The 26,793-nt window shown below is 59.3% G+C and overlaps 2 protein-coding genes across 2 annotated transcripts in view; both read right to left on the reverse strand.

Moving 5' to 3' along the window:
- Positions 1–2,663: 2,663 nt before the first annotated feature.
- TFCP2 (transcription factor CP2) lies at positions 2,664–20,251 on the reverse strand. Its single transcript, XM_030967136.1, has 15 exons — positions 19,209–20,251; positions 16,770–16,921; positions 14,880–14,956; positions 14,570–14,675; positions 14,393–14,499; positions 13,393–13,544; positions 10,849–10,960; positions 9,658–9,694; positions 8,770–8,882; positions 8,226–8,319; positions 7,276–7,366; positions 5,737–5,843; positions 4,584–4,726; positions 3,838–3,889; positions 2,664–3,745 (listed from the first exon to the last, which is right to left on the reverse strand). Exons 1-15 carry the CDS (start codon positions 19,328–19,330, stop codon positions 3,708–3,710), a joined length of 1,503 nt encoding a protein of 500 aa, XP_030822996.1. The 5' UTR covers positions 19,331–20,251; the 3' UTR covers positions 2,664–3,707.
- An 855-nt stretch (positions 20,252–21,106) lies between these two features.
- POU6F1 (POU class 6 homeobox 1) overlaps positions 21,107–26,793 on the reverse strand; it is a 29,291-nt gene continuing 23,604 nt past the window's right edge. Inside the window, exons 11-13 of the mRNA XM_030967020.1 lie at positions 24,281–24,452; positions 22,871–22,899; positions 21,107–22,425 (exon numbers count right to left, since the gene is read on the reverse strand). Coding sequence (XP_030822880.1) covers positions 22,124–22,425; positions 22,871–22,899; positions 24,281–24,452 — 503 coding nt within the window. The 3' untranslated portion in view covers positions 21,107–22,123. The remainder of the gene's footprint in view (positions 22,426–22,870; positions 22,900–24,280; positions 24,453–26,793) is intronic.

The following is a 26,793-nucleotide window of genomic DNA, read 5'->3' on the forward strand; positions in this document are numbered from 1 at the left end:
TGGGATAAGGAATGGTGCGGATGGTTGTCCTAGGGTGACATTGTGATGTTTGTATCCCCAGTTATTGTTCTGTCCATGCTGGATATCATGTTCTGTGCCTTCAAGGCTGGCTGTGAAGAGCGAATGTTTTGTTTTGGGTTTGCTCTCAGCCGCTCCCCCACGGCTGGCAGGACACACAGACAGGGCAGTACCTGGTGCTGCTTTTGCTTTGTGCTTTGCTTTTCACTTTGCTCTTGCTTCTGCTTTGCTGCTGCTTTGCTCTTGCTTTTTTGCTTCTGCTCATTAGTTAGTTTAGCTAAGCAGTACAAATTTTCCGTGGACTGTTTCTCCTTTCCCTTTTTTGGACCAACTCGAACCTGCTCCGGACTGGGGCCTGGGAACACCGAGAGTTTGCACCTTGTGGCTGCAGCAGCTGCCCCAGCGCAAGAGGGGCTGATAACAGAGCGATAACAGAGCGCACCCCCAGGAGAGATTTTCTGAAGTTGTCATCTTTTTCAGAGCGGTGTCACCCAGTGTTGTTCCTTTTGTGTGCTGGGGGTGCTGTGCCTGTTAAATAAACAGGTTCTTGCCATTTGTCTCCAAGGAATCCTTCCCAACCCGGTTGTGGGGAGGGCCCGTGTGGGTTTGTTTTTCTGGAGGGGCCCTTTGGAGGTTTGCTCCCAAATTTGCCCTAAACCAGGACAATGGTGCAGAATAAAGGACCAGTGGAAGGTGTGGGATAAGGAATGGTGTGGATGGAGTAAAATAAAGGGTAAATGCCAGGGTTTGGGATGAGGAATGACGTGGATGGTGCAGAAAAAAGGGTAAATGCAAGGTGTGGGATAAGGAATGGTGTGGATGGTGCAGAAAAAAGGACCAGTGCAAGGTGTGGGATCATGAGTGGTGCAGAAAAAAGAGTGAGTGCAAGGAATTATGTGGATGGAGTAAAGGATGAGTGCAAGGTTTGAGACAAGGAATGGTGTGGGTGGTGTGGAATAAAGAGTAAATGCAAGGTGTGGGATAAGGAATGAAATGGATGGAGTAAAGGGTGAGTACAATGTTTGGGATAAGGAATGACGTGGATGGTGCAGAATAAAGGGTAAATGCAAGGTTTGGAATAAGAAATTACATGGATGGTACAGCATAAAAGGTAAATTCAAGGTTTGGGATAAGGAGTGGCGTGGATGGTGTAAAGGATGAGTGCAAGGTTTGGGAAAAGGAATGGTGTGGGTGGTGCAGAAAAAAGGATGAGTGCAAGGTGTGGGATAAGGAGTGATGTGGACAGCGTAGAATAAAGAGTAAATGCAAGGTGCGCAGAAAAATAAAATAAAGAGTAAATGCAAGGTGCAGAAAAAAGGGTGAGTGCAAGGTTTAGGGTGCAGAAAAAAGGACCAGTGCAAGGTGTGGGATCATGAGTGGTGCAGAAAAAAGGGCGAGTGCAAGGAATTATGTGGATGGTGTAAAGGGTGAGTGCAAGGTTTGGGATAAGGAATGATGTGAACAGTGTAGAATAAAGGGTAAATGCAAGGTTTGGGATAAGACATTACATGGGTGGTGTAAAGGGTAAATGCAAGGTTTGGGATAAGGGATGGCGCAGAATAAAGGGTGAGTGCAGGCTGTGGGATAAGGAATAGTGTGGATGGAGTAAAGGGTGAGTGCAAGGTTTGGGATAAGGAATTAATTTGGACAGTGTAGAATAAAGGATGAGTGCAAGGTTTAGGAAAAGGAATGACACGGATGGAGCGCAGTAAGGGGTGGGGAGTGGCCCGGCTGTGGCCAGGACAGGGTTAATTTCCGCAGCAGGTGCGAGGGGCAGGGCCAGGACCCCCAGGTCCTTATCAGCGTCGCTGTTCTGTTTAAATTCTTGGAGTCTGGGGGGGCAGAACTGAGAACACACCTGGGAGTCACTGACCAAGGACAGGGGAATAAAGGATCCAAAGGGGAATTAAAGGATCAAAAGGGAAATTAAAGGATTCAAGAAAAGGGGAATTAAAGGATCAAAAGGGAAATTAAGGGATCAAAGACCCCCCCCTGTCCCCCCCTTGCCTTTTCCAGGTGAGATCCCAGGTAGAACCCGCAAATGAGGGCGCTCCCCCTCCTCCAGGTGTGTCCCACCTGAGCCAGGACCAACCCTGGGGTGCTCCAGCCCTGACACCCCCTGGGCATGGGGGACTTGGGGATGAATTTGGGGTGATTTGGGGTAATTTGGGGATGAATCTGAGGTGAATCGGGGTAATATGGGGATGAATTTGAGGTGATTTGGGGATGAATTTGAGGTGTTTTGGGGTAATTTGGGAATGAATTTGAGGTGATGTGGGAATGAATTTGAGGTGAATTTGAGGTGATTTGGGGATGAATTTGAGGTGATGTGGGGTGATCTGTGGATGATTTTGGGGTAATTTGTGGGGAAGATTCAGGGATATTTCAGGGTGATTTTGGGGCCATCCTGAGGTGATTTGGGAGATTTTTGGAGATGATTTTGGGGCTGATTTTGGGGATTTCTTGGGGGTGGTTTTGAGTGATTTTTGTGTGCTCTTGGGGATGGTTTTGGGGAGATGTTTGGGGTGATTCTGGAGGTGCCACCCAGTCCTGGGGAGCTCTGGGTGGTGCTGACACCCTGCACTGGCCAGGCTGTCACAGGTGCCACCTGAGCCAGGACCTGCCACACCTGGGTCCCACCCGGCTTTATTTAAATCAAATCCTTGGGTTTTATTGTCTTTTTTTCTGGGTTTTTTTGCCTGAAACACCTGATGGGCTGAGGCTGGTATTACCTGGAGCATCCAGGTCTGAGGGATCTGGGGATCAACCTCCCACACCTGGGCAGATCCCTCACCTGGACACCTGCCCAGAGCCGCTTCAATCACTTCACATATCCAGCAGAAAGAGCCAAATCTTTGCTTTTCTCCCCAAAACAGCCAGCAATGCCCCCTCCCCTCCCCCCCACCCCGAGTTATCCCTTTATCTTCCCATTTTCCATAATTAAATCTGGAATTCTTGATGTCCTTATGAGATCACGTCACACCTGCACCCACCTGGAGGCAACGCCTGTCCCAGGTGGGGGCACACCTGGTGCCCCAGAGCGGCAGCAGAGGAGCATCCTGTCCATGCCAGGAGCCACCTGTGGGCAGGGCTGCCAAGTGAGCACACCTGGGGGCTCTCCAGGTGTTCTCTTTGAGGGGGGGTGGCCAGGTAACAACATCTGTGGGGTCTCCAAAGGGTTTCCAGGTGCTCCTTTCGAGGGGGTGGCCAGGTGACCACACCTGGGGGCTCTCCAGAGCATTTCCAGGTGTTCTCTTTGAGGGGGGTGGTCAGGTGAGCACACCTGTGGGGTCTCCAGAAGGTGTCCAGGTGTTCCTTTCGAGGGGGGGTGGACAAATGACCACACCTGGGGGCTCTCCAAAGGGTTTCCAGGTGTTCCTTTCGAGGGGGGGTGGCCAGGTAACAACACCTGAGGGGTCTCCAAAGGGTTTCCAGGTGTTCCTTTTGAGGGGGATGGCCAGGTGAGCACACCTGCGGGCTTTCCAGATGCTCCTTTTGAGGGGGGGTGGCCAAGTGAGCACACCTGAGGGGTCTCCAGAAGGTGTCCAGGTGTTCCTTTCGAGGGGGAGTGGCCAGCTGAGCACACCTGGGGGCTCCCAAATCTCTGCTGTGTCCTCGTGCTGGGAGTGGAGGGTGTCCAGGTGTGCAGAGAGGCTGCAGGTGGTCCTCACCTGTCCCTCACCTGTCCCTCACTTCAGGATGATGTGGTAGCTGTCGTTGGTTTCGGCTGCAAGGGAAGCCCAGGACAGGTGAGGGAAGGTGGGAGGGGCTGCTGTGACTCAGGTGCGGCCCGAACGCAGAGCCCAGGTACTCACGCACCTTTCAGGGTGTCCAGGACGAAGCAGGATTCATCCTGGAAGTTCTGGATCATCTGAAAAAGCCCCAAACAGCACCGATTTAGGGCTTTTTTGGGGAAAAGTTTGGGTTCCAAAGGGCGGGAGGTGCCCAGGTGGGAGCTCAGGTGGGAGCTTTGGAAGCACCAGCCAGAAATATTTCATTTCTCTGGGCCCTTCCCAGCACCTGCCCAGGTGATGCTGCCCCAGGGTGCTCCCCAGGTGTGCCCTGGGGCAGGTGGGCATTACCTGGGGGAGGTGGGCATTACCTGGGGCAGGGGCAGTTACCTGGGGCAGGTGGGGGTTACCTGGCACGGCCAGGTGTGCCCTGGGGCAGGTGGGCATTACCTGGGGCAGGGGGAGTTACCTGGTTGGTGCCAGGTGTGCCCGTGGGGCAGGTGCGTTACCTGGGGCAGGTGAGGTTACCTGGGGCAGGTGGGGTTCCCTGGGGCAGGTGGGCATTCCCTGGGGCAGGTGAGGTTACCTGGGGCAGGTGAGTTACCTGGGGCAGGGGGGGTTACCTGGGGCAGGTGAGGTTCCCTGGGGCAGGGGGGGTTACCTGGGGCAGGGGGGGTTACCTGGGGCAGGTGAGGTTCCCTGGGGCAGGTGAGGTTACCTGGGGCAGGTGGGCATTGCCTGGGGCAGGTGTGATTACCTGGGGCAGGTGGGGTTACCTGGGGCAGGTGAGCATTCCCTGGGGCAGGTGTGGTTACCTGGCGCAGGTGGGGTTACCTGGTCGCTGACCAGCACGTGGATGCCCGTGGGGCCCTGTTTGTAGATGTGCTGGATGTGCTGGGCGGGCACGCGGAACAGCTGCGCCAGCTTCTCCGCCAGCTCGGCCGCCGTCAGCTCCTCCAGGTACACGGCGTGGTACACTGCGGGCACCGCACACCTGACACCTGTGCCCAGGTGTGCCAGCACAGCCACACCTGCCAGCTGTGCCAGCTCCTCCAGGTACACGGCGTGGTACACTGTGGGCACCGCACACCTGACACCTGACACCTGTGCCCAGGTGTGCCAGCACAGATACACCTGCCCAGGTGTGCCAGCACAGCACAGCTACACCTGCCAGGTGTGCCAGCCCAGCTACACCTGCCAGCTGTGCCAGCTCCTCCAGGTACACAGCGTGGTACACTGCGGGCATGGCACACCTGACACCTGGCACCTGCCAGGTGTGCCAGCACAGCACAGCTACACCTGCCCAGATGTGCCAGCACAGCTACACCTGCCAGGTGTGCCACCATGGCCACCTGGGCTGGGCCCAGCTGCGCTCCTAGCAGGGACCTGCCTGGCACCCCTGTCCTGTGTGTCACCTGGAACAGCTGTGCCAGGTACACAGCGTGGTACACTGCCAGGTGTGCCAGCACGGCCACACCTGCCCAGGTGTGCCAGCACGGCACAGCCCCGGGGCTGGGCGCTGCTGTGCTTGGAACAGGGACCTGCCTGGCACCGTGTCCTGTCTGTCACCGTGATCTGTCACTGTGTCCTGTCTGTCACTGTGTCCTGTCACCCCCGCTGTCCCGTCTGTCACCTGTGCCCCGCCTGTCACCACGTCCTCTCAGCCCTGTCCTGTGTGTCACCCCTGTCCCCTCTGTCACCGTGCCCCACCTGTCACCGTGTCATGTCTGTCACCCCTGTCCCCTCTGTCACCGTGCCCCACCTGTCACCGTGCCCCACCTGTCACCATGTCCTGTGTGTCATTTCCTCCCCCCCGGCCCCACAAACCCCCCCCCCGTGTCCCTGAGCAGCAGCACCTGCCCTGTTCAGGTGAGTTTGTGCCCAGCAGGATGGGAATGCTGGAAACCAGCCCCTCCCCCACCCCCCAGCCCCTCCCCCACCCCCAGGTGAGTCGCACCCCCCCAGGTGAGCCCCCTGCCCCTCTCACCAAAGAAGGTGCCGCTGCCTCCATCGCCGTCCTCGTGCTCGTGCTGGGGCTCCCTCACCTGCTGCGACTCCTGGCACACGTAGATGGTCAGGCGGGGCCGCACCATCCTGGGACAGGTGAGGGTCACCTGGGGCTGCCCCTGCCTGCCCAGCCCCTCCCCCTGCCAGGTGTCCCCAGGAGCCCATCCCAAGCCCTCGGCTGTGCCCACCTGAGCCCCAGGTGTCCCCCCAGGTCAGCCTTCCCTGCAATTCCCACCTGAGGGGCTCCCCTGTCCCTGTCAGACACCTGTTGATGCTTCCCAGCCATTCCCACCTGGGCTCTCTGTCCCTCTCAGCCTCCCAGAATGCTCCAGGTGTGTCAAACCCCTGATTTTTCGGGCAAGGTGTGAGGAACATCCATCCCCTTTTGGGAACTTCCTGGGCAGGTCCCAGGTGGAGAGAGCTCCTGGGCCAGCAGGAGCTCCCGGCCTGGGGCTCCGGCCCTGGAGTCTCAAACTCAAAGAATGCCCAATTCCTGATTTCCAATTCCCAATTCATAATCCCCAATCCCTAATTCCCAATTCCTAATCCCTACTTCCCAATCCCCAATCCCTAATTCTCAATCCCCAATCCCTAATCCCCAATCCCCTAATCCAATCCCAATCCCACCCACCCCAACCCAATCCTCAATCCCCAATCCCAACCCAACCCAACCCCTAATTCCCAATCCCTAATCCCTAATTCCCAATTCCCAATCCCCAATCCCCAATTCCTAATTCCCAATCCCTAATTCCCAATCCCTAATTCCTAATTCCCAATCCCCAATCTCTAATTCCCAATTCCCAATCCCTAATTCCCAATTCCCAATTCCCAATCCCTAATTCCCAATTCCCAATCCCCAATCCCTAATTCCTAATTCCCAATTCCCAACCCCTAATTCCCAATCCCAATCCCTAATCCCAATTCCCAATCCCAATCTCTAATTCCCAATTCCCAACCCCTAATTCCCAATCCCTAATCCCTAATTCCCAATTCCCAATCTCCAATTCCCAATTCCCAATCCCTAATTCCCAATTCCCAATCCCTAATTCCTCATTCCCAATCCCCAATCCCTAATTCCCAATTCCCAATCCCTAATTCCCAATCCCTAATTCCTAATTCCCAATCCCTAATTCCCAATTCCCAATCCCCAATTCCTAATCCCTAATTCTCAATCCCTAATTCCCAATTCCCAATCCCCAATTTCTAATCCCCAATCCCCAATCCCTAATTCCCAATTCCCAATCCCTAATTCCTGATTTCTAATCCCCAATTCCCAATTCCTCTCTCCAACCTGGACCTCCTTCCCCAAAGTTCCTCTAAATTCCTGACTCGGATGGGAAAAGCCTGGGCCAGGTGAGTCCCAGCTCCGCAGGTGAATTTGGGCCCCCCAGGTGAATCCTGACCCCCCAGGTGTGTCCCAGCCCCCCCAGGTGAATCCTGACCCCCCCAGGTGTGTCCCAGCCCCCCAGGTGTGTCCCAGCCCCCCAGGTGTGTCCCAGCTCCCCCAGGTGAGCCCCACCTGCCCTTGAGGGCGTTGAAGAGCCGGATGCCGTCGGCGGGGCCGCAGATCTGGATCACATCCTCCCGCGTCAGCTTCAGCAGGTCTGCCCCTGGGAAAGCCCCAAATTCACCCAGAGTCACCCCAAAATTCAGCCAGACTCACCCCAAAATTCACCCCAAATTCACTCCCCAGAGTCACCCCAAGTTCACCCCAAAATTCATCCCAAATTCACCCACATTCACCTCAAAATTCACCTCGAATTCATCCCAAATTCACCCTAAAATTCACTTCAGATTCACCCCAAATTCACCCCAAAATTCATCCCAGATTCACCACAAATTCACTCCCCAGATTCACCCCAAAATTCATCCCAAATTCACCCACATTCACCTCAAAATACCTCGAATTATCCCCCCCCACTTCAGATTCACCCCAAATTACAAATTTCCCAGTACAAAATTCACTCCCAGAGTCACCCTAGATTCACCCCAAAATTCATCCCAAATTCATCCCAGATTCACCCCAAAATTCACCCCAGATTCACCCCAAATTCAACCCCAAACTCACCTCAAATTCACACAGATTCACCCGAAAATTCATCCCAAATTCACCCCAAATTCACTCCCCAGATTCACCCCAAATTCACCCCAAAATTCATCCCAAATTCACCCACATTCACCTCAAAATTCACTCCGAATTCATCCCAAATTCACCCTAAATTCACCCCAGAGTCACCCCAAATTCACCCAGATTCACCTCAAATTTGCCCTAAATTCACCCCAAATGGTGAGAGGAGGTGACCCAGCCCAGGTGAGGGGAGGTGACCTGGCCCAGGTGATGGGAGGGGAGGTGACCCAGCCAGGTGAGGTGACCTGGCCCAGGAGAGGGAAGGTGACCTGTTCCAGGTGAGGGGAGGTGACGCCCAGCGCCAGGGAGGGCAGAACCACCCAGGTGAGGGCAGAACTCACCGGAGAAGTTCCTGAAGAGCTGTGAGAAGGTGGAGAAGCGGTTGCGGTGCAGCCACTGCTGAGCCTCCTGCGGGCTCCAGGTGGGCAGCAGCGTCTGGGGGGACACAGGTGCTGCCAGGTGACCTGCCTGGCCAGCTCAGGGGTCTGCAGCCAGCCAGGGGCACAGGTGAGCCCAGGTGAGCTCAGGGTGGGTCAGCACAGGTGGGAAATGAACCCCTGAGCAGGTGGGAGGAGGTGATGACCTCAGAGGTGACCTGGAAATGTCTCCAGGTGATGTGGAAGTGTTTGTGCTGAGGCACAGGTGAGCTTGGGGCGGGCCAGCACAGGTGGGAAATGAACCCTTGGGCAGGTGGGACCTGGAAATGCCTCCAGGTGATGTGGAAGTGTTTGTGCTGAGGCACAGGTGAGCTCAGGTGAGCTCGGGGCGGGCCAGCACAGGTGGGAATTCCCCCCCAGGTGGGGACAGCGGGGTCTCCCAGGTGACCCAAGTGTTCCCTGTGGAAGCCCCGGGTGTACCTGGGCAGGTACCTGGGCAGGTACTTACGTCAGCCAGGGGCGCGGGGGGGTCGGGCTGGTGGCTCGGGGACCCGCTGCTGGGGACAGAGGGACAGAGGGACAGAGGGACAGACAGACACGGGTCACTGGGGACACTGGGGACTGGGACAGAGGGACACTGGGACAGAGGGACATGGGGGACTGGAATGGCACTGGTGTCGCTGGGGTGGCACTGGGGTCACTGATGTGGCACAGGGGTGACACTGGGATGGCACTGGGGTGTCACTGGTGCCACCCCCCCAGTCTGCCCCACCCCCGGTCCCAGCACTCCCAGTATTCCCAGTCCCAGCATCCTAGCACTCCCAGTGCTCCCAGTCTGGCACTCCCGTATCACCCGGTACTCCCAGTCCGCGCCCCCAGCATTCCCGCTCCCAGTCCGCACCCCACTATTCCCAGTATTCCCAGTCCCCAGCACTCCCAGTCCGGCACTCCCAGCATTCCCAGTATTCCCAGTCCGGCACCAGTCCGGCACTCCCAGCATTCCCAGTATTCCCAGTCCGGCACTCCCAGCATTCCCAGTATTCCCAGTCCGGCACTCCCAGTCCGGCACTCCCAGCGCACTCCCAGCATTCCCAGTCCGGCACTCCCAGCACTCCCAGTATTCCCAGTCTGGCACTCCCAGCACTCCCAGTCCGGCACTCCCAGTATTCCCAGTCCCGCACTCCCAGCATTCCCAGTATTCCCAGTCCGGCACTCCCAGCATTCCCAGCACTCCCAGTCCGGCACTCCCAGCATTCCCAGTACTCCCAGCAGTCCCAGCATTCCCAGTCCGCACTCCCAGTATTCCCAGTGCGGTCGGAGCACTCCCAGGTACTCCCAGCAGCCCAGCGCAGCCACGTAGGTCCCCGGGGAGAAGCGCTGTGGGAGCCTGTTGCACGCCAGGTGAGCTCAGGGGCACCTGGGCTGCACCTGCACTGCACACACACACCTGAACACACCTGGGCTGCACCTGCATGCAGCTGGGCTGCACCTGTACACATCTGCACTGCACACACACACCTAAACACAGCTGGGCTGCACCTGTACACATCTGCACTGCACCCACCCACCCACACACACCTGGGACTGTACCTGCACATACCTGGGCTGCACCTGCACACACCTGCAATGCACACACCCACCCACACACACCTGCAACCATGCACACACCTGGGCTGCAACTGCACACACCTGGGACTGCACCTGCACTGCACACACACACCTGAACACACCTGGGCTGCACCTGCATGCAGCTGGGCTGCACCTGTACACATCTGCACTGCACACACACACCTAAACACACCTGGGCTGCATCTGTGCACACCTGCACTGCACACCCACACACACCTGGGACTGCACCTGCACACACCTGCACTGCACACACACACACACACCTGGGACTGCGCCTGTGCACATCTGGGACTGCACCTGCACAGACCTGCACTGCACACACACACCCACACACACCTGGGACTGCACCTGCGCACAGCTGCAATGCACACACACACCTGAACACACCTGGGCCTTGCACACACCTGACGCCTGACACCTCCACCCCACACACCGGCACACACCCACACACACCTGGGACTGCACCTGCACACAGCTGCAATGCACACACACACCTCCACACACCTGGGCCTTGCACACACCTGGACCCACACACACCTCCAACCCCACACACCTGGCCTTGCACACACCTGGCCTGGCCCTGCACACACCTTCAACCTCACACACCTGGCCTTGCACACACCTTCAATCTCACACACCTGGCCTTGCACACAGCTCCACGCCCACACACCTGGCCCTGCACACACCTGGCCTGGCCCTGCACACACCTGGGACTGCACCTGCACACAGCTGCAATGCACACACACATCTGCACACACCTGGCCCTGCACACACACCTGGCCCTGCACACACCTGCCCAGCTCAGGTCAATAACATCCCCAAAGCCCTTCTGCAGGTACAGAGCACCTCCTGTGCCCCAGTTCTGCCTGGCAGGTACGAACACCTTGAGCCGGGGTCTGGCAGCAGCCCAGCCCTGCTGCCTGCAGCCAGGTGAGGCAGGTGAGGCAGGTGAGCTCACCTCGGTCAGGATGGTGGTCTCGTACGAGGGTTGGTACTTCTCCTTCTCGTGCGGCGTTCGCTTCTCCATCTTCTCCCGGTCCGTCTTCTGCTTCCGGTCGGCTCCTTTGGGCGCCGGGGGGGAAAAAAAATGGAGGGGGGGGGAGAAAAGGGGGGGGCACACACACAAAAACCCCGGTGTGGGCAACCCACAGGTGTGGGGGACACTCACAGGTGTGGGGACACTCACAGGTATGGGGGACACTCACAGGTGTGGGGGACACCCACAGGTGTGGGGGACACATACAGGTGTGGGCACACCCACAGGTGTGGGGGACACTCACAGGTGTGGGGACACTCATGGGTGTGGGCACACCCACAGGTGTGGGACACCCACAGGTGTGGGGACACCCACGGGTGGCACCAGTGTGGGGGACACCCACAGGTGGCACAGGTGTGTGCAACACCCACAGGTGGCACAGGTGTGGGGGACACTCACAGGTGACACAGATGTGTGCAACACCCACAGGTGGCACAGGTGTGTGTGGGCACTCACAGGTGGCACAGGTGTGGGGGACACGCACAGGTGACTCAGGTGTGGAGGACACCCACATGTGGCACAGGTGTGTGTGACATTCACAGGTGACACAGGTGTGTGCGACACCCACAGGTGGCACAGGTGTGGGGACACCCACAGGTGGCACAGATGTGTGTGGGCACTCACAGGTGGCACAGGTGTAGGGGACACCAACAGGTGGCACAGGTGTGGGGACATCCACAGGTGGCACAGGTGTGTGTGACACTCAAAGGTGGCACAGGTGTGGGACACCCACAGGTGGCACAGGTGTGGGGGACACCCAGAGGTGGCACAGGTGTGTGTGACACACACAGGTGGCACAGGTATGGAGGACACCCACAGGTGGCACAGGTGATTCAGCCCTCCTGGTGCTCAGCACAAGGAAAAGGAGTTTGGGGAGAAGCTGAGGGTGTCCCTTGTCCTCAGGGTGTCTGCAGGGACAGGGGTGTGACCACCTGGAGACACCTGTGACCACCTGGAGACACCTGTAACCATGTGAATACACCTGTAATCACCTGGAGATACCTGTGACCACCTGGAGACACCTGAAACCACCTGAATACAGCTGTAATCAAAAGAATACACCTGTAACCACCTGGAGACACCTGTGACCACCTGGAGACACCTGTAACCATGTGAATACACCTGTAATCACCTGGAGATACCTGAAACCACCTGGAGACACCTGTAACCACTTGAATACACCAGTAACCCTGTGACGACACCTGTAACCACCTGAATACACCTGTAACTCCCTGGAGACAGCTGTAACCTGAATATACCTGTAACCACTTGGAGACACCTGTAACCGCCTGAACACACCTGTAACCACTTGAACACACCTGCAGCTCCCTGAACAAACCTGTAACCACCCGAACACACCTGTAACTCCCTTAACAAACCTGTAATCACCTGAAGACACCTGTAACCACCTGAATACACCTGTAACCACCTGAACACACCTGTAACTCAAATCCCACAGGGAGCACGGATGTGAAACCTCCACAGGTATCCAGATGTTCCCCTTGGCAGATCCCTGCAGAAATTCCCTTAAACTTGGCTGCACCTGCACCCACAGGTGGAGCAGGGGAGGGCAGAGCAGGACCCCAAACCCCACTGACCCCCCCACCGAGGTGAACAGGTGAGAAAAGAGGAGCCAAGGTGAGATTCTGGGGGTGCTGCAGGTGGGATGGAGTCACAGGTACCCCAAGGTGTGACCAGAGCGGGAATGACCCCTTCCTGCACCACCTGCAGCACCTACACCATCTGCAGCACCTGCACCCTGCATCACCTACACCACCTGTGCCACCTGCACTATCTGTGTCACCTGCCCCACCTGCATCAGCTGCACCACCTGCCCCTACTACACCACCTGCACCACCTGCATCACCTGCTCCATCTGCACCACCTGCATCACCTACACCACCTGCATCACCTACACCACCTGCACCATCTGCACCACCTGTGCCCTGCACCACCTGCACAACCAGCACCACCTGTACCTTGCACCACCTGCACCACCTGTATCACCTGCATCACCTACACCACCTGCATCACCTGCGCCACCTGCACCATCAGTACCACCTGCGCCACTGCACCACCTGTATCACCTGCATCACCTGCTCCACCTGCGCCACTGCACCACCTGCATCACTTGCACCACCTACATCACCTGCACCACCTGCGCCACCTGCATCAGCTGCACCACCTGCACCCTGCACCACCTGCTCCATCTGCACCACCTGCATCACCTACATCACCTGCACCACCTACACCATCTGCACCACCCGCACCACCTGCATCACCTGCACCCTACATCACCTACACCACCTGCATCACCTCCACCACCTGCATCAACTGCATCACCTGCACCACCTACACCACCTGCACCACAGGTTGGGGCTGTTATTCCTGAAGGTGGGAGGTTCCAGCGTACTGGTACGAAGCGGGACGGAGCCCCAGGTGGGCCCAGGTGGGAGCTCAGGTACCTTGAAGACCTTGATCTGGCAGCTGGCGGAGTGCAGGTGCTCGGTGTACTCGCCGCTCTCGTTCTCCCGGAAGGTGTCGATCTGCACGCGGAAGGGAACGCCCTTCTCGCCGCCGTGCTTGCGCAGCGTGAACTCCGTGCTGATGCAGTGCACCTGCGGACAGGTGAGCTTCCTGTGCGGCTGCCAGCGAGGGACAGCGCCCAGCTGGGCCTCACCTGGGTCTGGGACAGCGCCCACTGTGCCCCACCTGGGTGTGGGACAGAGCCCACTGTGCCTCACCTGGGTGTGGGACAGAGCCCACTGTGCCCCACCTGGGTGTGGGACAGAGCCCACTGTGCCTCACCTGGATGCAGGACAGAGCCCACCTCTCCCTTACGTGGCTGCAGGACAGAGTCCACCTGTCCCTTGCCTGTGTGTGGGACACAGCCCACCTGTCTCTCACCTGGATGTGAGGCAGTGCCCACCTGTGCCTCACCTGGATATGAGGCAGTGCCCACTTGTGCCTTACCTGTTACGTGAGGCAGTGCCCACCTGTCTCTCACCTGGATATGAGGCAGTGCCCACCTGTCCCTCACCTGTTATGTGGGACAGAGCCCACCTGTCTGTCACCTGGATATGAGGCAGAGCCCACCTGTCCTCACCTGGATGGGAGGCACTGCCCACCTGTCCTCACCTGGATGCAGGACAGAGCCCACCTGTCCTCACCTGGATACGAGGCAGTGCCCACTTGTGCCTTACCTGTTACGTGAGGCAGAGCCCACCTGTGCCTCACCTGGATGTAAGGCGCTGCTCACCTGTCCTCACCTGGATGCAGGTCAGTGCCCACCTGTCTCTCACCTGGATGTGAGGCACTGCTCACCTGTCTCTCACCTGGATATGAGGCAGTGCCCACTTGTGCCTTACCTGTTACGTGAGGCACTGCTCACCTGTCCTCACCTGGATGCAGATCAGTGCCCACCTGTCTCTCACCTGGATGCAGGGCAGAGCCCACCTGTCCTCACCTGGATGAAGACCGAGGTCCTCTTGGAGGGGTCCCACAGGAACTCCACGGTGTTGAGCTGCGTGGGGTTCGCGCGGGGGTCGATGATCCCCACGGACATCGGGATATCTGCAGGGGAGGGGGGCACAGGTGAGGCCCACCTGGGACCTCCCAGCCGCCCCAGCCAGGTGAGACTCACCTATGTCCAGGATCCTGTCGCCAGGTCTGTTCCACCTCCAGCCCTCCAGCTGTTGGTGCTCCGTGTACTGCAGCCGCCGGTCGTGGAAAACCACCCGGAAGATGCTCTGGGGAAGGGGAAACATCACCTGGAGCCGCCCTGCCGCACCTGGCCAGGTGTGCAGCCCTTCCCTGTGCCAAAAAGGGGCAAAGGGAGCGACCCCCCTCCCCCAAACAGGTGCATCTCCCAGCCCCACCCAGCTGCAGGGCCCTGGAGGGCACCTGGCTGGCACGGGCACACCTGGCCAGGGGTACCTGAGCTCTCTGCTCACCTTGACCAGCTTCCCGTTGATCTCGGGCAGCTCCCCGAGCTTCCTGTTGTCCAACATCCGGATCTCATAGGATTGACCTGGGGGCAGGAGGGCACCTGAGGCTTTCTGTCACCTGTACCTGTCACCTGAGCTCCTCGTTCATTTGGGGTCCCACCAACCCAGACCTTCCAGCTGTACCTGAAAGCAGCAGGTACACCTGAAACTGTCACTGCCATCCTGCAGAGCTGCCCAGCACTGACCTGTCCAGATACACCTTACACCCACACATACACCTTACACACACCTGTCCAGATACACCTTACACCCACACATACACCTTACACACACCTGTAACCACCTTGTACACCTGTAACCACCCTGCACACACCTGTACAGATACACCTTACACACACCTGTACAGATACACCTTACACCCACACATACACCTTACACACACCTGTAACCACCTTGTACACCTGTAACCACCCTACACACACCTGTACAGATACACCTTACACACACCTGTATCCACCCTGCACACACCTCTGCACACACCTGTAACCATCCTGCACACACCTGTACAGACACACCTTACACACACCTGTATCCACTCTGCACACATTGTACAGATACACCTTATACACACCTGTAACCACCTTATACACCTGCATCCTCCCTACACACACCTGTATCCACTCTGAACACACCTGTACAGACACACCTTACACACACCTATACAGATACACCTTACACACACAGATACACCTTACACACACCTGTAACCACCCTGCAAACACCTGTACAGATACACCTTACACACACCTGCACCCACCCTGCACACCTCTGCACACACCTGTACAGATACAGCTTCCACACACCTGTAATCCCCTGCACACACCTGTACATCCTCTGCACACACCTGTACAGATACACCTTACACACACCTGTAACCACCTTGTACACCTGTAACCACCTTGCACACACCTGTAATCCTCTGCACATGCCTGTACAGTTACACCTTACACACACCTGTATCTACCCTGCACACATCTCTGCACACACCTGTAAAGATACACCCTACACACACCTGTACAGATACACCTTACACACACCTGTATCGACCCTGCACACTTCTGCACACACCTGTACAGATACAACTTACACACACCTGTATCCACTCTGAACACACCTGTACAGACACACCTTACACACATGTAATTCTCTGCACACACCTGTACAGATACACCTTACAGACACTTGTACAGATACACCTTACACACATCTATAACCACCCTGCACACACCTGTACAGATACACCTTACACACACCTGTACAGACACACCTTACTCACACCCGTAACCACCTTGTACACCTGTAACCACCCTGCACACACCTGTAACCACAGCGCACACACCTGTAATCCTCTATACACACCTGTACAGATACACCTTACACACACCTGTAACCACCCTGCACACACCTGTACAGATGCACCTTACACACACAGATACACCTTACACACACCTGTAACCACAGCGCACACACCTGTAGTCCTCTATAGACACCTGTACAGATACACCTTACAGACACCTGTACAGACACACCTTACACACACAGATACACCTTACAGACACCTCTACAGATACACCTTACACACACCTGCATCCACCCTGCAAACACCTGTGTTCCCCCTCCCATCCCCCCCTTTAACCTGCTGAACCCCCCAGGTGACTCCTGCTCCACCTGTGCCGAGCACAGCCAGGTGCAGGCACTGCCCCCTCCCATCTCCCAACAGGAACACCCCAAAACTCAGCAATTCCCGGGGGAAACAACAACACAACAGGCAGAACCCCCACCCACCCTGCTCCAAGGCATACCTGTGTGTGTTCAGGTAGGACAGGTGTGGCTCACCTTGGTTGAGGTAGGTGAGGGTCTCGTCGTGCAGCTTGACGGCGGTCGAGGTGGCGGCGCACAGCACGTACTGGAAGGGCAGCAGCTTGTCCTGGCTCTCGGGGGGCAGGCTGGACTCCTCCTGCTTGAAGATGGGCAGAGCCAGGACGTCGCTGCGGAGAGGGGAGAGACTCACCTGAGACAGGTGAGCTGGGGGGGGCAGGGATGCCTTCAACCCAACCTTGGTACCTGGAGGATGAGCCCACCTGGCTCTGCCTTGGGGCCCTGCCTGAGCCCAGTGCTACAGGTGTGTCCTGAACATCTGGCCTCAGGGGCTCACCTGAGGCACACCTGTCACCTGTGGCCTGAATACACCTGTCACTTGTGGCCATCTGAATACACCTGTCAGCACGGGAGACAGTCACCTGAGACAGGTGAGCTGGTGGGGCCAGGGATGCCTTCAACCCAACCTTGGTACCTGGAGGATGAGCCCACCTGGCTCTGCCTCTGGGCCCTGCCTGAGCCCAGGGCTCCAGGTGTGCCCTGAACATCTGGCCTCAGGGGCTCACCTGTGGCCATCTGAGCACACCTGTCAGCACAGGAAAGAGTCACCTGGGACAGGTGAGTTGGGAGGGGGGGTGGTCAGGGATTCCTTCAATCCAACCCGGGCCTTGCTACCTGGAGGATGAGCCCCACCTGGCTCTGCCTCTGGACCCTGCCTGAGCCCAGGGGCTGCAGGTGTGCCCTGAACATTTGGTCTCAGGGGCTCACCTGAATACACCTGTCAGCACAGGAGACAGTCACCTGAGCCAGGTGAGCTGGGGGGGTCAGGGATTCCTTCAATCCAACCTTGGTGCCTGGAGGATGAGCCCCACCTGGCTCGGCCTCTGGACCCTGCCTGGCCTCAGGGGCTCACCTGAGGCACACCTGTGGCCATCTGAATACACCTGTCAGCACCTGGGTACACCTGTGAGCACTCCTGATCCCGACTCCAACCACTACAACAACCACAATTCCAGCTGTAACTCCAGCCCTGCTCCCTCCCTACTCCGACCACAGCTCCAGCCCAATGGCATCCCGAATCCATCCCGAATCCATCCTGAATCCATCCCGAATCCATCCTGAATCCATCCCAAATCCAACCCGAATCCATCCCAAATCCATCCCAAATCCATCCTGAATCCATCCCAAATCCATCCCAAATTTATCCCAACTGCATCCTGAATCCATCCCAGCTCTATCCCAACTGCACCTCAAATCCATCCTGAATCCATCCTGAATCCATCCCAAATCCAACCCAAATCCATCCCTACTGCATCCCAAATCCATCCCAAATCCAACCCTACTGCATCCCGAATTTATCCCAACTGCACCCCAAATCCATCCCGAATCCATCCCATCTCTATCCCAACTGCACCCCAAATCCATCCTGAATCCATCCCAAATCCATCAGCCCCAAAACCAGCTCCGTATATTACTTCAGCCATAATTCCAATTACAACTCTCCCCTACTCCATCCCTACTCCATCCCTACTCCATCCCTACTCCATCCCAACTCCACCCCACGCCCCCAGTTCCCCCCTTGGTGCCCCAACTTTGGCACAGTTCAGGGTTCCCGTGCCAGGGGAGATTTTGGGATCCCCCCGAGAGGTTCTGGGGACCCCCAGAGATTTTGGGGAACCCCAGAGATGTTGGGATCCCCCCGGAGATTCTGGGGACTCCTGGAGATTTTGGGATTCCCCTGGAGATTCTGGGGACCCCCTGAGATTCTGGGGACCTCCAGAGATTTTGGGGGCTCCTGGAGCTTTTGGGTTCCCCCAGAGATTCTGGGGACCCCAGGAGATTTTGGAGTCCCCACCGGGGATTTTGAGATCCCTCATGGAGGTCCTGGGGAACCCCCAGGATTCTGGGGACCCCTGAGATTCTGGGGTTTCCCATGGGGATTTTGGGGACCCATGCGCATTTTGGGGATCGCGATGGATTTTGGGGTTTCCCTTGGGGATTCTGGGGACCCCCAGAGATTTTGGGGCTTCCTCTGGGGCTTCTGGGGTTTCCCTTGGGGGCTCTGGGGATCCATAAAAATTTTGGGGTGCCTCTGGAGATTCTGGGGACCCCCAGAGACTTTGGGGCTTCCCTTGGCGATTCTGGGGACCCATGGAGATTTCAAGGTTTCCCTTGGGGGTTCTGGGGACCCTTGGAGATTTTGAGGTTTCCCTAGGGGATTTCGGGGATCCATGAAGATTTTGGGGTGCCTCTGGACATTCCAGGGTCCCCTCCTGCTTCAGGTATTGTTGCTGAGGTGACACCTCCAACCTCCAGCTCATTTTGGGGCTCCTCACTCCCCGCACGGCCCCTGCCTTCCCCGGGATCTTTTGGGGCGCCCCGTTTTGGGGTGTGCTGTGGGTTTTGGGGTGTGCTGTGGGTTTTGGGGTGCGCTGTGGGGTTTGGGGTCCCCGGTACCTCATGCTGTAGGCGCCAGCGCCGAGCTCCTGCCCGATGCCCGAGAGGCTGGCGTCGAAATCCTGCACCAGCCCCGACTCGATCACCTCGTCCGCCAGCGGCAGCTTCAGCGCCCACGCCATGGCCCCAGGCACCCCGAAAACAGCCAGCGGGTCACCCCCAAAAACGGGGGGTCCTCAGGGTCACCCCAGAAATGGGAGGAGGTCAGGGGGGTACTCAGAAATGGGGGTGTCTTGGGGATACGGCAAAAGCGGGGTTTGGGGAACTCCCAAGTGTGGCGGTGCTTGGGGTCACCCCGAAAAGGGGCTTGCAGGGGTCACCCCAAAATCCAGGGGGCTTTGGGGGCGCCTCAAGTGGGAGGGGGTCTTGGGGTCACCCCCAAACCGCTGGGGCTCAGGGTTAACCCAAAACGGGGTCTTCAGTGTCAGCCCAAAAATGGGGTTCCTCAGAGACACCCCAAGCCAGGGGCTCCTGGGGGCACCCCAAGAACCCCCCCCGATTTCTGGGGGTGCCAAAGCCCCCCAGACCTCCTGAGGACCCTCTCCTGCAGTGATTAATTTGGGGACCCCCAAACCCCGTTACCACAGGTGAATGAACCCCGAAACCCAGCAGCACCCCCCCCTCAAAGGGAACACCTCGGGGGGACCCCAAAAACCCCTGGGAGGCGACACCCCCGGGGGGCCCCGAGTTCTGCAGAGCGACCCCAAGGGCTGCACCAAGGGGGACCCCAAAATCCTGCACTCCCCTCTAAGGGCTGCACCCAATGGGACCCCAAAATCCTGCACTGCATCCAAGGGGAGCCCCAAAAATCCTGTACTCCCCTCCACGGGCTGCACCCAAGGCGACCCCCAAAATCCTGCACTTCCCTCTAAGTGCTGCACCCACAGGGACCCCCAAAACCCTGCACTGCCCTGAGGGGGCTGCACCCACAGGGACCCCCCAAAACGCTGCACTGCCCTGAGGGGGCTGCACCCACAGGGATCCCCCAATCCGGGCCAGGACCCCTAGTCCGGGCCGGGACCCCCAATTTTCGCCGGGACCCCCCAAACCGGGCCCGCCCCCCGCTCCGGGCCGGGACCCCCCGCTCCGGGCCGGGACCCCTCCCCAGTCCGAGCCGGGACCCCCCAGTCCAGCCCGGGCCCGCCCCCCCCGCTCCGGGCCGGGACCCCCGAACGCGCCGCTCCGCCAAGATGGAGGCGGCGGCCCCACCCCCGCCGCTGGGCGGGCGGCCCCGCCCCTCCGCCCTGCTCAGCCAATGGGATCGGGGCTTGTCGCGTGACGGGCGGCCACAATAACCAATAGAGAGCTGCACGCCGGGCAGGCCGCTCGGGGATTGGCTGGCGGGCGTGGCCGCGGCGCCGTGCGGCGCTGGGCTCTGTGAGGCGCCGGGCTGTGCGCGGCGCCTCCCGTGGGCCCGCGGGTTCGAGTCCCGCTGCCGCTGTCCGGCCGCGCACGGGGAGGGGCGAGGAGGAGGAAGGAACCCCCCGCGCCCCCCAAATCCTGAGAAAAGGGGAAAGGAAAAGAAAAAAGAAAAATACTGTTTATTTCACACCACTACATCAAGTGCATCAGTCTGCTGCGGCCCCAGCGGGCGCCCCCGTGTCCCCCCCATTCGCTCAGGGCAGGGGGAGCTGGGGAGGGGGCGCTGCCTCTGCTTTGGGGTTCACGCCCCCCAAACCCGGGGGAGATGTCCCCAGAATCCACCCGCGGGATGTCCCCAAGGTGGGGGATCACCTCCAGAAGCCCCTCACGAGGTGGGGGACCCGCAACGTGGGGGTGACATAAATTTGGGGTCACCCCCGGTGAGCCGTAACATCGCCTCAGAAACACAGGAGAAAGGGCAAAACCCAGGAAAATGGAAATCGCTGATTGTGGGTGGGTGGGTGACACTCGGGGGGCTGTCACCACGTGTGTCACAGGCGGGGTGTGTGTGTGAGGAGGGACCGGGGGGCACACACAGGCACAGGTGGGCACAGGTGGGCACAGGTACAGGCACGGGGACAGAGGGACAAATCTGTGGCCAAAGGGACAAACCCGTGGCCAAAACCACAAATCCAGTGGCCAAAGTGCTGATGGCTGGAGGTCAGGGGGCTGTGACTGGTGGGACACACAGAGGGATTCCCAGCGCTCCCAGGTCAGGGCCCTGAGGGCACAGGGGGGTGGGCACGGGGCTGGAGGGACACGGGGGTGGCCAAAGGGACAAAACCAGCGGCCAAAGGGACAAAACCAACGGCCAAAGGGCTGATGGCAGACGGTCGAGGGGGGACTGTGACTGGGAACTGGGATGCTCCCAGTGCTCCCAGTTCAGAGCTTGTGGAAGACGTTGAATGTTGGACACAGGTACAAGTGTGGCGGACACAGGTATGGGCACGGTGGACACAGGGACAGGTGTGGGACAGGTGGCAGACGGACAGAAGCAGTGCCCAAAGTGCTGCTGGCAGGAGCCTGGGGGGACACGGAGGGGCTCCCAGCACTCCCAGTTTAGGGCATGTGGGAGTTGCTGAGGGGCAGGTGAGGGCCTGGACACAGGTACAGGTGTGGTGGACACAGGTATGGGCTGGTGGACATGGGCACAGGTGTGCTGGACACGGGTACAGGTGTGGTGGTGGAACCAGGTGACACAGGGACAGGTGTGACAGACACAGGTCTGGGCTGGTGGACATGGGTACAGGTGTGTTGATGGAACAGGTGACACAGGTACAGATGTGTTGATGGAACAGGTGACACAGGGCCAGGTGTGGTGACAGAACCAGGCGGCAGAGGGACAGAACAGTGCCCAAAGTTCTGCTGGCAGGAGCCGGGGCGGACCCGGGGGCGCTCCCAGCTCGGGCCCCGGGCGCTGCTGGAGCCGGTCCGGTCCCGGTGCCGGTGCCGGTGGCGGTGTCGGCGGGGCAGAGCCGGGCCGGGCGCTGCCCTCAGGGCACATGGAACACGTTCAGCTTGCTGGTGTTCTTGAGCGTCTGGCGGCGGTTGCAGAACCACACCCGCACCACCTCTCGCTCGTAGCGCAGCTCCTGCGCGATGCGCGTGATCTCGGCGCCCGTGGGCAGCGCGTTGCGCTCGAAGTGCGCGTTGAGCGCCTCCAGCGCCTGCGGGGTGAACGAGGTGCGGCGCTTGCGCTTCTTGCCCGGCTCGCCGCCCACGAACTCCAGCAGGTGCTGCTGCCCCTCGCGCTGCCGCTGCTCCGCCTCCCGCAGCCACTTCTCCAGCACGCCAGCTTCTCCAGCCGCGTGATGTCCAGCTTCTCGAACCTCGGGGAAGGGGGCTCGGGGGGACACTCAGGGGAATGTCCAGCTTCTCGAACCTGCGGGCAGGGGGAACTCAGGGGAGTCAGTTCTGCCCCTCGGGGACAGGGGGACACGGGGGACACTCAGGGGGAATGTCCAGCTTCTCGAACCTGCGGGGACAGGGGGACACGGGGGACACTCAGGGGGAATGTCCAGCTTCTCGAACCTGCGGGGACAGGGGACACTCAGGGGGACACTCAGGGGACACTCAAGGCACACAGGGGGGATGTCCAGCTTCTCGAACCTGAGGGGACAGGGGGACATGGGGGACACTCATGGGGACATTCAGGGGACACTCAGGGGGATGTCCAGCTTCTCGAACCTGGGGACACAGGGGAACACTCAGGGGGGACACAGAGGGGACCTTCAGGGGACACTTGGGTGTGATGTCCAGCTTCTCAAATCTGTGGGGACAGGGGGACACTCAGGGGGGGACACAAGGGACACTGGGCAGGGATGTCTTGGGGCTGACTCCAGCTTGTCAAACCTGAGGGGATGTGGAGGCCACAGGAGACCCTCAGGGGTGGGGGACAAGGGGACAGCAGGTTGGGACTGGGGGTGACAGTGAGTGAGAAGCAACGCCCAGTGCCCTCCTTGGCCCATTCCCTTCCCTTTCTCATTTCCTCCTTGGCCGCATTTCCCTCTCTTTCTCTCAGTTTCCTCCTTTGCCCATTTTCCCTTTTCCCAGTTTCCTCCTTTGCCCATTTTCCTTTTTTCTCCAGTTCCCCTCCCTCCCCCTCTCCCCCCTTTCCCAATCTTCCTTTTCCTCTCTTTCCCCATTCTCAGCTTTTCCTCCTTTCCTAGACTTTTCCTCCTTCTCTCCAATTTCCTCCCATTTTCCTCCTATCCTCCACCTCTCCCTTCCCTCAATTTTCCATCCTCCCCCCTTTCCTCCTCCTGTCCCTGCCCTCGGGCCTGCCCCATGTGACCATCCTGTCCCCTCACCTGCAGCTGGCCCTGTCCCTCTTCCTGTCCCTCAGCTGACATTACCTGTCCCTGTCCCTGTCCCCGTCCCCAGGTGACAATACCTGCAGATGGCCCTGTCCCTGTCCTGGTCCCCCAGGCGCCATTACCTGCCGATGGCCCTGTCCCTGTCCCCCAGGTGCCATTACCTGCAGATGTCCCCCAGGTGCCATTACCTGCAGATGTCCCTGTCCCTGTCCCCCAGGTGCCATTACCTGCAGCTGGCCCTGTCCCTGTCCCTGTCCCTGTCCCCCAGGTGACAATACCTACAGATGTCCCCCAGGTGCCAATACCTGCAGATGGCCCTGTCCCTGTCCCTGTCCCCCAGGTGCCAATACCTGCAGATGGCCCTGTCCCTGTCCCCCAGGTGCCATTACCTGCAGCTGGCCCTGTCCCTGTCCCTGTCCCTGTCCCCCAGGTGCCATTACCTGCAGCTGGCCCTGGCCCTGGCCCTGTTCCTGTCCCTGTCTCTGTCCCACAGGTGACAATACCTGATGGCCCTGTCCTGTCCCTGTCCCTCAGCTGACATTACCTGTCCCTGTCCCTGCCCCTGTCCCCTCAACTGACATTACCTGTCCCTGTCCCCCAGGTGCCAATACCTGCAGATGGCCCTGTCCCTGTCCCTGTCCCTGTCCCTGTCCCTGTCCCTGTCCCTGTCCCTGTCCCTGTCCCCTCAACTGACATTACCTGTCCCTGTCCCCCAGGTGCCAATACCTGCAGATGGCCCTGTCCCTGTCCCTGTCCCTGTCCCTGTCCCTGTCCCTGTCCCCAAGGTGACAATACCTGCAGATGGCCCTGTCCCTGTCCCCCAGGTGACAATACCTGCAGATGGCAGACTGGCTGTAGGCGGGGCCCTCGGTGGCCGTCAGGGCCTGCCCCACCTGGGTCTGGGTGAGCCCCAGCGAGAGGCGCCGCAGTTTGAAGTTCTTGGCGAATTCCCGGATTTCCTCCAGGTTGATCCCGTCCTCCTCCGCGCTGGGCGGGGCGGGGGGCTCTGGGGGGCACGGGGGGGTGAGCCCTGGGGCCGGGGACCAGAGAGCCTGCAGTGCCCGGAGCCCACTGTGCCCAGGGGAACCCAGAGCCTGCTGTGCCCAGAGCCCAGAGCCCACTGTGCCCAGGGGAACCCAGAGCCTGCTGTGCCCAGGGGAACCCAGCCAGCAAAGCCCACTGTGCCCAGGGGAACCCAGAGCCTGCTGTGCCCAGAGCCCAGAGCCCACTGTGCCCAGGGGAACCCAGAGCCTGCTGTGCCCAGAGCCCAGAGCCCACTGTGCCCAGGGGAACCCAGAGCCTGCTGTGCCCAGAGCCCAGAGCCTGCAGTGCCCAGGGGAACCCAGAACCTGCTGTGCCCAGGGGAACCTGCCCAGGGGAACCCAGAACCTGCTGTGCCCAGAGCCCAGAGCCCACTGTGCCCAGGGGAACCCAGAGACTGCTGTGCCCAGGGGAACCTGCCCAGGGGAACCCAGAGACTGCTGTGCCCAGAGCCCACTGTGCCCAGGGGAACCCAGAGACTGCTGTGCCCAGAGCCCAGAGCCCAGAGCCCACTGTGCCCAGGGGAACCCAGAACCTGCTGTGCCCAGAGCCCAGAGCCCAGAGCCCACTGTGCCCAGGGGAACCCAGAGACTGCTGTGCCCAGGGGAACCCAGAGCCTGCTGTGCCCAGAGCCCACTGTGCCCAGGGGAACCCAGAGCCTGCTGTGCCCAGGGGAACCTGCCCAGGGGAACCCAGAGCCTGCTGTGCCCAGAGCCCAGAACCTGCTGTGCCCAGGGCCCACTGTGCCCAGGGGAACCCAGAGCCTGCTGTGCCCAGAGCCCAGAGCCTGCTGTGCCCAGAGCCTGCAGAGCCCGGGGGATCCCAGAACCTGCTGTGCTCCAGACCCCAGAACCTGCTGTGCCCAGGGGAACCAGAGCCCACTGTGCCCCCAGATCCCAGAGCCGGCAGCACCCTTGGATCCCAGAGCCTGCTGTGCCCAGAGCCTGCTGTGCCAGGGGGAACCTGCCCAGGGACCCCAGAACCTGCTGTGCCCAGGGGAATCAGAGCCTGCAGGGCCCCCAGACCCCCGAGCCCCCTGTGCCCAGGGGAACTCAGAGCCCACTGTGCCCAGAGCCTGTTGTGCCCAGGGGAACCTGCCCAGGGACTCCAGAGCCTGCAGTGCCCCTGGATCCCAGAGCCTGCAGTGCCCAGGAACCCCACTCCCTGTTACCCCTTTTCCCCTGGACCCCAGACCCAGCATTTCCTCCTCCCAGTGGTTCCCTGACTCTGGTAATCCCAAAGACCCCAGTCCCTGTTTTCCCTCCTCCCAGTCCCTGTTATCCCTCTTCCCAGTTCCCCTTATTCCTCTGCCCAGGGACCCCAGACCCTTTATCCCAGACCCCGTTATCCCTTTTTCCCACAGTCCCTCTTATCTCTGCCCAGGGATCCCACACTTTGTTATTTCTTTTCCCAGGGATCCCAGACTCTGGTATTTCTCTTCCCAACCCAGGGAAAGTCCCTGTTAATCCCAGAAAACCCCAGTCCCTGTTATCCCTCTTCCCAGTTCCCCTTATTCCTCTGTCCAGGAATCCCAGACCCCGTTATCCCTTTTCCCACAGTCCCTCTTATCTCCTCCCCCAGTTCTTATCTCCTCCCACATTTTGTTTTTCTCTCCCCAGGGATCCCACATTCTGATATCTCTCTTCCCAAAACTTTCCAGACCCCACTGTTACCAGGGGACCCCAGACCCCATTATCCCTCCTCCCAGGGACCCCAGACCCCATTATCCCTTTTTCCCACACTCCCTCTTATCTCTTCCCAGAGATCCCACACTTTGTTATTTCTCCTCCCAGGGACCCCAGACCCATTATCCCTGTTCCCAGGGACCCCAGACCCCACTATTCCCCCCCAAGCCCAACACCCCTGTGCCAGCCATGCCAGCCGTGCCAGCCCCCTCCCAGTTCCCCCAGTGCCCCCAGTACTCCCAGTGCTCCCAGTGCCCCCACTGCCCCAGTGCTCCTAGTGCCTCCAGTGCCCCCAGTTCTCCCAGTGCTCCCATTGCTCCCAGTTCTCTCAGTCCCCCCAGTGTCTCCAGTGCTCCCACTACCCCCAGTTCTCCTATTGCTCCCAGTACTCCCAGTGCTCCCAGTGCTCCTGTTGCCCCCACTGCTTCAAGTACCCCCAGTTCTCCCAGTACTCCCGTTGGTCCCATTACTCCCATTGCTCCCAGTGCTCCCAGTCCCCCCAGTGCCCCCAGTTCTCCCAGTGCTCCCAGTTCTCCCAGTACTCTCATTGCTCCCAGTACTCCCAGTGTCCCCAGCGCCCCCAGTGCTCCCAGTGCCCCCAGTGCCTGCAGTGCTCCCTGT

Source organism: Camarhynchus parvulus, chromosome 29, assembly GCF_901933205.1.
Source record: "Camarhynchus parvulus chromosome 29, STF_HiC, whole genome shotgun sequence".
Taxonomy (NCBI): domain Eukaryota; kingdom Metazoa; phylum Chordata; class Aves; order Passeriformes; family Thraupidae; genus Camarhynchus; species Camarhynchus parvulus.

Excerpts from the sequence above, each read along its gene's own strand:
- TFCP2 (XM_030967136.1), bottom strand. The coding sequence starts at position 19,330 with ATGGCGTGGGCGCTGAAGCTGCCGCTGGCGGACGAGGTGATCGAGTCG. Across the intron at positions 13,545-14,392 it reads GGACCTCGGTCTTCATCCAG|GTGCACTGCATCAGCACGGA; the intron begins GTGAGGACAGGT and ends ACCTGTCCGCAG. Across the intron at positions 4,727-5,736 it reads AGGCAGCGGCACCTTCTTTG|TGTACCACGCCGTGTACCTG; the intron begins GTGAGAGGGGCA and ends CGGTGCCCGCAG.